At 39.4% G+C, this 11654-nt stretch overlaps 1 protein-coding gene across 1 annotated transcript; it reads left to right on the plus strand.

Moving 5' to 3' along the window:
• The first annotated feature begins 648 nt into the window (after positions 1-648).
• Positions 649-9406, plus strand: LOC133536381 (THAP domain-containing protein 1-like). The gene is made up of 3 exons (XM_061876869.1): positions 649-860; positions 5350-5536; positions 8762-9406. The coding sequence occupies exons 1-3, from the start codon at positions 790-792 to the stop codon at positions 9158-9160; spliced, it is 657 nt and encodes a 218-aa protein (XP_061732853.1). The 5' UTR covers positions 649-789; the 3' UTR covers positions 9161-9406.
• Positions 9407-11654: the final 2248 nt, after the last annotated feature.

The raw sequence follows: 11654 nt of genomic DNA on the forward strand, positions 1-11654 counted from the left end.
TTTATTTTTCATTTATTTTCAAACTTGGAAGAAAATAAATGAAAAATGAAAAACATTTGAATAAAATAAAATATAATAAAATGGACAAGCGGCACAATGGATGGATAATTAAATTCCTACGAAACTAAATATTCAATTAAATATGAACACAATATTGTAATACGATATAATAAAACAGACACGTAAAGTAAATATTTAAATAAAATACAATAAAGAGGGAAAAGTGGTAGGAAAATGGATGGATGGACAATAAAAGTTATTTTTCATTTATTTTCAGAAAATAAATGAAAAATGAAAAACATTTAAATTAAATAAATTATAATTAAATGGAAAAGCGGTAGAAATTTGGATAATTAAATTCATAGAAAACTGACAATTGAATCAAATTAACAGCTAGTGAACTGAATATTTGAATAGGATATAATAAAATAGACATGTAAAATAAATATTTAAATAAAATACAATAAAGAGGGACAAGCGGTAAGAAATGGATGGATGGACAATAAAGGTTATTTTTCATTTTATTTTCTTCTCCGTTTGAGAACGACGCTTAATTATGACGTCGCCACAAGGCCCGCAAACCGAAATACAAATGAGTGCATATATTAACCAATCGGCTCGGGTAGCCTTTGTCACGTGACCATTACGTCACCAGGCTGTGACGCCATCTTTGTTATTGGCAGTGAGTCTTGGGGAGCCAGCGCTAGTTTGTTCAGTGTCCGGAGTTGTCAGGCAAGAAGTTATTAATTACAATAAATTAATCATACATCAATTAGTTCATTAACAGTTATGGTTCAAACCTGCTCAGCTTACGGCTGTAAAAACCGCTACCACAAAGATAAAGACATCTCCTTCCATAAGTGAGTTGAATGTAAAACGACGAGTATTAGCTATAGTGATAATTAACAATTAAAAACACCTTTGTGCATTGTTTTATTGTCGTTAAATAAGTCTGTGGCAAAATCCAAAATATGCATTTCAAATGTTTTTGAAAAGGACGGATCGATGCCGTTTTAAAAACACATTTCCATAATGTTGTGTCCATTTTATATCCCAAACTCACTCTTAAATTATATTTACCGTATTTCCTTGACTTGCCGCCGGGGCGCTAATGAATTTAAAACCTCTTCTCACTCCTGCGCTTATCAAAGGCATGCGGTAAAAGTAAGCATGCGCTAATTATTTTAAAACCTCTTCTCACTCTGGCACTTACCAAAGGCATGCAGTAAAAATTTGAGTGTGATGTAAGCTTGGACCTTAAATCCTACTGAATAGCGCTTAATCTTCTCCCCTTTATGCGATTTCCAATTACCGGTATTGAAATCAGCCTCTTCCATTTTGAAAATGATGACAGGGGAAGTGTCACTCATGACATCACGAGTTTGACCAGGCGGTAATACTAAGCATGCGCTAATTATTTCGCGAAGCGAGTTTGACCCGGCAGTATTTCAAGGCGGACACATACTATATGCGATGCGGAAATTCAAGGAAATACGGTATTATAAACGCTGATTGGTTTTCCATGTTCCACTCAACTTGTGTGAATAGTTTAATAGCATATTGTTACTATATGTTTTTACTATGTGTTGCTGTTTACTACAACGTTGACTTTATACTTCTACTGCATTATAGTTACAAAGTGCATTTACCATGTGGTTAACAAGGCAGCACGGTGGTACAGGGGTTTAGTGCATGTGCCTCACAATACGAAAGTCTTGAGTTCGATCCCAGGCTCGGGATCTTTCTGTGTGGAGTTTGCATGTTCTCCCCGTGACTGCGTGCGTTCCCTCCGGGTACTTCTGTTTTCTCCTGTTTTCAAAGACATAAACTTGGGGATAGGTTGATTGTCAACACTAAATTGGGGGCGACTTGTCCAAAGTGTACCCCGCCTTCCGCCCGAATGCAGCTGAGGTAGGCTCCAGCACCCACTGCGACCCCGAAAGGAACAAGCGTTAGAAAATGGATGGATGGACTGTTAACTACTAACTTTACTTTAGACCAGGGGTCACCAACCTTTTTGAAACTAAGAGCTACTTATTGGGTACTGATTAATGCGAAGGGCTACCAGTTTGATACACACTTAAATAAATTGCCAGAAATAGCCAATTTGCTCAATTTACCTTTTAACTCTTTGTTATTATTAATAATTAATGACATTTATCTTTGTGGAAACACTGATCATCTTAATGATTTCTCACAATAAATATATATAGAAACAGATAAATATTTTTATAAATATATTTCGACTCTTTAAAATTCAAAATTAAACCGGAAAAAAGAAGAGAAAAACTAGCTAATTCGAATCTTTTTGAAAAAATTAAAAAAAATATTTATGGAACATCATTAGTAATTTTTCCTGATTAAGATTAATTTTAGAATTTTGATGACATGTTTTAAATAGGTTAAAATCCAATCTGCACTTTGTTAGAATACAAAACAAATTGGACCAAGCTATACTTTTAACAAAAACTAATATTTTTTTTAATTCTAATAATGATAAGTTTGAAGAAATATTTCACGAATATTCTTCGTCGAAAAAACAAAAGCTAAAATGAAGAATTAAATTAAAATATATTTATTATTCTTTACAATAAAAAATACATTTACTTGAACATTGATTTAAATTGTCAGGAAAGAAGAAGAGGAAGGAATTCAAAAGTTTTATGTGTTTAAAAATCCTAAAATCATTTTTAAGGTTGTATTTTTTCTCTAAAATTTATTTCTGAAAGTTATAAGAAGCAAAGTAAAAAAAAAAAAATGAATTTATTTAAACAAGTGAAGACCAAGTCTTTAGAATATTTTCTTGGAATTTCAAATTCTATTTGAGTTTTGTTTCTCTTAGAATTAAAAATGTCGAGCAAAGCGAGACCAGCTTTCTAGTAAATAAATAAAATTGAAAAAATAGAGGCAGCTCACTGGTAAGTGCTGCCATTTGAGCTATTTTTAGAACAGGCCAGCTGGCTACTCATCTGGTCCTTACAGACTACCTGGTGCCCGTGGGCACCGCGGTGGTGACCCCTGATGTAGACTTACATGATCAACTTCATATTGCTTACAGAACTGTGTACCTTTTACCTTGAGTGTAAATTCCACTTCACCCCATTTGGTTGGGGTCCAAGCTGCTAACAGTAATGCAATAATCCAATAATGGTATAGCTCAGTTGGTAAAGTGGCCCGGGCTAGCAACTTGATTGTTCCAGGTCCGATACCCGCTTCTGCCATTCGAGTCACTGCCGATGTGTCCTTGGGCAAGACACTTTACCCACCTGATCTCTGTGCCAACCACACTAGTGTCAATCAATGTTTATTTAAATAGCCCTAAATCACAGTGTCTCAAAGGGCTGCAAAAGCCACAACGACATACTCGGTTCAGAGCCCACATCAAGGCAAGGAAAAACTCAACCCAGTGGGATGACAATGAGAAACCTTGGAGATGACCGCAGATATGAGAGTCCAGTCCATAGTGGATCTAACATAATAGTGAAAGTCCAGTCCATAGTGGATCTAACATAATAATGAGAGTCCAGTCCATAGTGGATATAACATAATAGTGTGATAGTCCAGTCCATAGTCCATAGTGGATATAACATAATAGTGTGAGGGTCCAGTCCATAGTGGATCTAACATAATAATGACAGTCTAGTCCATAGTGGATCTAACATAATAGTGAGAGTCCAGTCCATAGTGGATCTAACATAATAGTGAGAGTCCAGTCAATAGTGGATCTAGCATAATAGTGAGAGTCCAGTCAATAGTGGATCTAACATAATAGTGAGAGTCCAGTCAATAGTGGGGCCAGCAGGGGACCATCCTGAGCGGAGACGGGTCAGCAGCGCAGAGATGTCCCCAACCGACTCACAGGCGAGCGGTCCACCTCGGGCCCCGACTCTGGACAGGCAGCACTTCATTCATGGGAACCAAACATGTGCCCCACCTCCATGAGGGAGAGGGGGGCAGAGCAGAAAATAAAATAAACGGCAGATCAACTGATCTAAAAGGAGAGTGTATTTGAAGGCTAGAGTATACAAATGAATTTTAAGATGGGACTTAAATGCTTCTACTGAGGTAGCATCTCTAACTGTTACCGGGAGGGCATTCCAGAGTACTGGAGCTCAAATAGAAAACGCTGTATAGCCTGCAGACTTTTTTTGGGCTCTGGGAATCACTAATAAGCCAGAGTTATTAAAACGCAGATTTCTTGCCGGGACATATGGTACAATACAATCAGCAAGATAGGATGGAGTGTAGTATTTTATACGCAAGTAGTAAGACCTTAAAGTCACATCTTAAGTGCACAGGAAGCCAGTGCAGGTAAGCCAGTATAGGAGTAATATGATCAAACCTTGTTCTTGTCAAAAGTCTAGCTGCCGCATTTTGTACCAACTTTAATCTTTTAATGCTAGACATGGGGAGACCCGAAAATAAAACGTTAAAGTAATCGAGACGAGACGTAACGAACACATTAATAATGATCTCAGCGTTGCAAGTGGACAAAATGGAACCAATTTTAGCGATATTACGCGGATGAAAGAAGGCCGTTTTGATGTGTGACTCAAACGAGAGAGTTGAGTCGAAGATAATACCCAAATTCTTTACAGAGTCCCCTTGTGTAATTGTTTGGTTGTCAAATGTTAAGGTAGTATTAATTAATAGGTGTCGGTGTCTAGCAGGACCGATAATCAGCATTTCCGGTTTAAAAATGTAACTTAGATATTGGTGTAGGAGCCTAAATACTGTTTAAGTTAATTTACATTTTATGGAAGGTGCTTTATGTTTATTCAGCCACAAGGAGACTATTTACTTTATTTGCATCATAAGAAAGTTGATATATTGAATGCTTAGAGTAATTATATAAAGCTCACTTTAATTTTAATTATTACATTTGTCAAAATTATTTGATGACGTAACTGTTTTAATTGCATATATGGCAGAAGGATCTGTGTGGCAAGGTGGTTTTTGGACGCAAGGTGTCATGGGTAATGGCAGTCATGTGCGGTGGAATCGAGCCACACAGTTTTTTGACCTCACTCATACTTATTCTCATTCATACTTTTTCTAACTCGTACTGCAACAAACTCTCTTTATTTTGTCATTCATTTGTTCCCACATCGTGACTGTTTTATGTTTTGAATTATTAAGATCACAAGTAAACCATACAAACCAAGAAGAACGTCTGGAGTTTTGTTTTGTTGTTGCCGCAGCAAGGGGAGTGAATGTGATAGTAGAGGAGCGTCAAGCTTAAGGTTACTTTAGGAATCTACAATTGGGTTTCACAATGTAAAGCGCTTTGAGTCACTGGAGAAAAGCGCTATTTAAATATCTGTCACACTAATCCATTTGTATTTTCAGGTTTCCCCTTGCGCGTCCAGATATTTGTGGCAAATGGGTGTCCGCAATGAGGAGGAACAACTTCAAGCCCACCAAGTACAGTAACATCTGCTCGCAGCACTTCACCAAAGACTGCTTCAAGAGAGAATGTAACAACCGTGTTCTCAAGGAGAACGCTGTGCCGTCGCTCTTTAACTTCAACCTCAAGGTGAACCGCGCTCGATGACTGGCTCTCACTGCACATTCAAATTTCCCCATTTAATTGATTGTTTTATACAAATTCGATATAGAAATAAGTGAGCTTGTCAAGATACCGGTATTTTAATAGTCAATTCCGATACTTATTGATTTCCACAATTCTCAATCATTTTTCGATACCACAACAGAGGTTGTAAACACAGAACCCTTGTACAATTAAATTCACTGCTTTATTGAAAAGTGTTTCAATATGTTAATTATTTAAGATCACTGTGCTTCAACATTATTTTTCATTATTTCATTATTTGAAAGTAGCAGCTACCAAAAGGTAAATAGAGACTTAGACTTCCTTTTATTGTCATTAAAATGTGAACTTTACAGTACAGATAAGAACGAAATTTTGTTGCATTAGCTCGTTGTAGTGCGGTATAAAAAATCAATAAGATGCAGATATAAATAAATTTAACGTACAGATAAATATATTGCACTTTTGCATATGCATCCACGTTTATGGATGTATATTATATTGTCTTTATATTCCAGCAAGTTAATCCATTTTGGGGGGAATTGAGAGGATTATTATGATGCTTTCAAGAGTCTTACGGCCTGAGGGAAGAAGCTGTTGCAGAACCTCTGCTACAGAGGCTGCGGAACCTCTTTCTAGACTCCAGCAGTGAAAACAGTGCTTGGTGGGGGTGGAAGGAGTATCTACAGATTTTCTGAGCCCTGGTCAGGCAGCGGCTTTTTGCAATTTCCACGATAGGAGGAAGAGGAGTCCCGATGATCTTTTCCGCCGACCTCCCCACTCTTCAAAGACTAACTAAACTAAACTAAACTAACTATATATTCAAAAAAGAACAGTTGTTCTGCAGTCTTCCAGTATATAAAAACAAACAATACTGTGCTTATAAATATGCTTATAGATAACATTTGTCGAATATTTTACATTCTAAAAAGTACAGTTGTGGTGGGGAGCCTTTAAGTAGATACAACAACCAATATTGTTTTTAATATGCTTTCAGTCTGGTGGTAGCATGAGGTACTTTTTTGGCACCGACTAAATCCCGTCGGTCCTACAGGGCACCAATCCACGTAAAATCAAACGGGGTCATGTTACGGTACCTAAGTTGCGTGTGACATCACGCCCGGTTGCTGACTCTTCGCACTTCGGCACTTGGCGATTACTCCAGCAGCACTGAGAGCGTAATCAGCCAAACTCGCTCTAGGTAAAGTTGTTATTTTCAATGCCAACAAAGAAATTGACATACAAATACTCCAATGTAAGTAAGGGTAATGCTAATACACGTTGGCTTTGCTATTGACATGATATTGAGTAGCATTAGCAATTTTACATGATGATTTCAACAACTCCAAATTTGTTATTGAAAACTAAAACTAAGATGCACGCTACAATTAAATCAGCTGGTGCGTACCAGGAGCCATACCTACAGTATTAACACTTTTTAGGGCACAACTAAAAACACACCATAAACTATACACTAAAACAAGAGCTAACAACTGGACAGCAGTCGTCATAATCAGCTCATTTTTAAATGTGGCAATAAAATAAGAGATTTCACCATCAACCACAATTCATATCTCGTAACACACACAAAAGTAACAAAAATGGGCACCGTTGAGTACTGGTATCCATTGCCAGGTGCCGTTCAAATATGAACTATACCCCTACCTAGTCGTCATGTCCTTTGTTAGGAAATAGGTTCATTAAAAGGCTAAAATGTATTTAAAGACAAATCATTTTTTCTATTTGTTATTAGTATCAACATTTTGTTACACCTTAGTGTTATATTTTCCTATTTTTGCTGTTCATTTTATTTCTACAATGAGCCATGGGTACATAAAAAAAGAGTTGCTTTCAGCAAGTAGCCCCCAGGCCACATTTTGCCCTCCTGGCAAAATAAGTTAACCAGTGGTGTTCAAAGTGTTGCCAAACATAGGGTGTCACAAAGATGTTTTTTCTGCACTTACAGAAGTGATAATGGCTAGCTTGCACGCTGTGGTAATGCACACTCCCTGGTATGGCTGGACAATTAATACCATTTTTATTTTGATGTGTATATGGCTTCTCATGATTAGGAAAATATTATCGAAAATATCTGCGCTTGTGACAATGACTCAGATGTAGAGGGAATGAGTGGCGGAAAAAAATCATGTGGACTTGAAGTTTGGGGTCTCACCAAGGTTGCTACTTTTTATTTGACATGCCGCTAATATATCTCATCAGCAATCACTGAACTCAGCAAAAAAGTAAGTAATAGGATTTACATGACAGACAGAGTCACATAGCTGGCCAATAATCCGCTGTTAAACGCAGAATGACGAAAAGTTTTGGTGGTGCAGTAAATACTCATGTTTTCAAATGAATTAATAATTGTGTAATTAATCGTGATTATAATATTATTTAAAATAATCGTGATTATTATTATTATTATTATTATTATTATTATTATTATTATTTATTCAATCAACATTAAAAAACACAAGATACACTTACAATTAGTGCACCAACCCAAAAAAAACTCCCTTCCCCATTTACACTCATTCACACTTATTCACACTAAAGGGTTGTTTCTTTCTGTTATTAATGTTTTGGGTCCTACAATATACATCAATTCAATCTGCAAAGGATACATACAGTCCGTGAAACACACATGATTGTGCGGGCTGCTGCTCCACTAATAGTACTAAACTTCAACAGTTAATTTTACTGATTTTCATTAATTACTAGTTTCTATGTAGCTGTTTTTATATTGTTTTACTTTCTTTTTTATTCAAGAAAATATTTTTTATTTTTTAATCTTATTCTTCTAATCTTTTATAAAAAAAAATGACTTTATCTTCACCAGACCAGGTTGTCAATGAATTTAGATTGTTTAAAGGGTTCGTAAAACCAGGTCCAGTCCAGATTATGTCCAGGTTGGATGATTATTATTTTTCGCCATAATGGTCCAACCCAACTCCCTGGGCGGATCTGTACTCTCACTCGCACAAAGTACTTTAATCCATCCATGACCCCGACCCCCCACCCCTCCACCTCCAAGATAGATATTAATAGACTTAAAAGAAACAGAAGGTGAAGTTAACTGGCATCACTTCAAGTTGATGATAGCAATATTCTTTTGATTTATTTTTCATCTGAGCCAATTCTTTCACCAACCCAATCGAAGCTGGGACCGAGCGCTCAAGAGTTTTTATTTGTTTTCCTCTCTGACAGTCGGAATGTCTGGAGGATCCCTTTTCCTCTGAGATCCACTTCCCCCTCTCGTTTCCTTTGACCTCCGACACTGTCATGGAGGAGGTGGAGTCCGAACCCGCCAGGAGTCTGCCAGATGCCCACGGCGACACGGTGGTGGTCTCCTGTGACCACAACTACACGGCCGAGGACTCTGCGCGGCAGAAGAAGCGCATCCAGCAGCTGGAGGAGCAGCTGGAGCTTCTGAGGAAGAAGCTGAAAACCACCCAGCAGAAGTGTCGCCGTCAGGAGAGACAGCTCAAGAGTTTGAGGGTCTCCTGCAAGACAGTCAAGACAGCGTGTGACACGCCACTTTCTTTTAGTGAGGGTTACGTCATTTTACCCAAACACATCAACCAAACTCTCAAAGACGTTGAGTAACACATTTACTGAGACTTAAAATACACTAATTATCCTGAACTGTTGGTGGGGCTACTGAGCATGAAGGCTGTCAATTGAAGAGCCCACCTAAGGAACATCGACCTTAAAATCAACTATCATGGAAAATGTTGTTTCTGACTAATTAATGACTTGCATTGTTGCCGCGACAATTGAGTTCATCAACAGATCTTTTGCACATCCAATATTATGTATTTGGTAAACAATAATATGTTGTATTTCATCCGATCTGACTATCATTCCTTCATTTGTTTTTCCAGTTGAAACCAAAACTACAAAACCCAACAATTTTTTACTTTCATTTTTTAAACAAAGATTTTTTCAACAACAAATACCTCCATCCTTTTCCTGATTTGTCATCTAGATATCCATCCATCCATTGTATTCCGCTTTTACGAGGTAAAAGGCAGCAGCCTATGCAGAGAAGCCCAGACTTCCCTCTCCCCAGCCACTTCGTCCTGCTCCTTCTGGGGGATCCAAGGCATTCCCAGGCCAGCCAGGAGACATAGTCTTTCCAACGTGTCCTGGTTCTTCCTTGTGGAAGGGAGGCGTTCGGGTGTCATCCTGACCAGATGCCCGAACCACCTTATCTGTCTCCTTTCGATGTGGAGGAGCACCACCTTTGCTCTGAGCTCCTCCCGGATGGCAGAGCTTCTCACCCTATCTCTAAGGGAGAGCACCGCCACCCGACTAAGGAAACTCATTTTGGCCACTTCTACCTGTGATCTTGTCCTTTCAGTCAAACCCCAAAACTTATGACCATAGGTGACGTTGGGAATGAAGATCGACCGGTAAACCGAGAGCTTTGCCTTCCGGCTCAGCTCCTTCTTTACCACAACGGATCGATACAGCATTCGTATTAAGGAAGACGCCGCACCGATCCGCTTGTCGATCTCACAATCAACCTTTCTCCTACTCGTGAACAAGACGCAGAGGTACTTGACCTTCTCCTCTTGGGGAAAGAGCTCTTCTTCAACCCAGAGATGGCACTCTCCCCTTTTCCGGGCGAGAACCATAGACTTGGTCTTGGAGGTGCTGATTCTCATCCCAGTCGCTTCACTGCAAACCAATTCAGTGAGAGCTGAAGATCCTGGCCAGATGAAGCCAGCCGGACCACATCATCTGCAAAAAGCAGAGACCTAATCCTGCAGCCACCAAATCAGAACCCCTCAACACCCTGACTGCACCAAGCAATTCTGTCCATAAAAGTTATGAACAGAATCGGTGACAAAGGGCAGCCTTGGCGGAGTCCAACCCTCACTGAAAACGGGTCTGACTTACTGCCGGCAATGCTGACCAAGCTCTAACACCGGTCATATAGGGAGCAGACCGCCACAATCAGACAGTCCGATACCCCATACTCTCTGAGCACTCCTCACAGGACTTCCCGGGGGACACGGTTGAATTCCTTCTCCAAGTCCACAAAGCACATGTAGACTGGTTGGGCAAACTCCCGTGCACCCACAAGGACCCTGCTGAGACTATAGAACTGGTCCACAGTTCCACGACAAGGATGAAAACCACACTGCTCGACCTGGATCCGAGGTTCGACTATGCGGCGTAGCCTCCTCTCCAGTTCACCTGAATAGACCTTACCGGGAAGGCTGAGGAGTGCCACGGGCATTCAGTGATGGTTTTCAGCCTTGTCGCTTATGATCAGGGATTTCTCTAAATCTCCAAATTCCTACCAATACCTCGTCGAGAAATGTTGTTCTTAAACTTTGACAATTTGGCCACGCATTTGTTCACAAAGTAGTGACCCTCACCCTATCCTTGTTTGTGAATGACTGAGCATTTCATGGAAGCTGCTTTTATACCCAATCATGGCACCCACCTGTTCCCAATTAGCCCGTTCACCTGTAGGATGTTCCAAATAAGTGTTTGATGAGCATTCCTCAACTTTCTCAGTCTTTTTTGCCACTTGTGCTAGCTTTTTTAAACATGCTGCGGGCATTAAATTCCAAATGAGCTAATATTTGCAAACAATAACAGTTTTGCAGTTCAAACGTTAAGTATCTTGTCTTTGCAGTCTATTCAATTGATTTTAGGTTGAAAAAGATTTGCAAATCATTGTATTTTGTTTTTATTTTCGATTTACACAACGGCCCAACTTGTGGGGTCCTGTGTCAAATGCCAGCTGATACGGGGGCAGGGAAGGCAGGCGTGTGGTTTGTGGGAATTGTGTCCTCGAGGCTTGCCAGGAATGATGTTACTGTTGTGTTGTTTGCACAAAAACAATAAAGTTGTCGTTCTGCAAGGCAAAACTGTCTTTTTTACTAGTCAAGTCAAGCCAATCCCTTCACAGATGTGCACGCTTGTGGGTATTGATACATGGCAAAAGCTCGCAAAAGTCTGCACCATTATGCTGCACGCCGAAGCCGCAACTGAACGGTGCTGGGGATTGATCGGTGCCGTTCGGTGGAGATTACGCACCGCATTAGGCGTTAGAGTGTCTGCGGTCACAGCTATACCCAGC

This window comes from Nerophis ophidion, linkage group LG17 (genome assembly GCF_033978795.1).
Source record: "Nerophis ophidion isolate RoL-2023_Sa linkage group LG17, RoL_Noph_v1.0, whole genome shotgun sequence".
NCBI classification, from domain to species: domain Eukaryota; kingdom Metazoa; phylum Chordata; class Actinopteri; order Syngnathiformes; family Syngnathidae; genus Nerophis; species Nerophis ophidion.

Bases quoted from the DNA above. Each gene is read 5' to 3' on its own strand.
- LOC133536381 (XM_061876869.1), top strand. From the start codon at position 790: ATGGTTCAAACCTGCTCAGCTTACGGCTGTAAAAACCGCTACCACAAA. The intron at 861-5,349 runs GTGAGTTGAATG...TTGTATTTTCAG, and splicing joins AAAGACATCTCCTTCCATAA to GTTTCCCCTTGCGCGTCCAG. The intron at 5,537-8,761 runs GTGAACCGCGCT...CCTCTCTGACAG, and splicing joins TCTTTAACTTCAACCTCAAG to TCGGAATGTCTGGAGGATCC.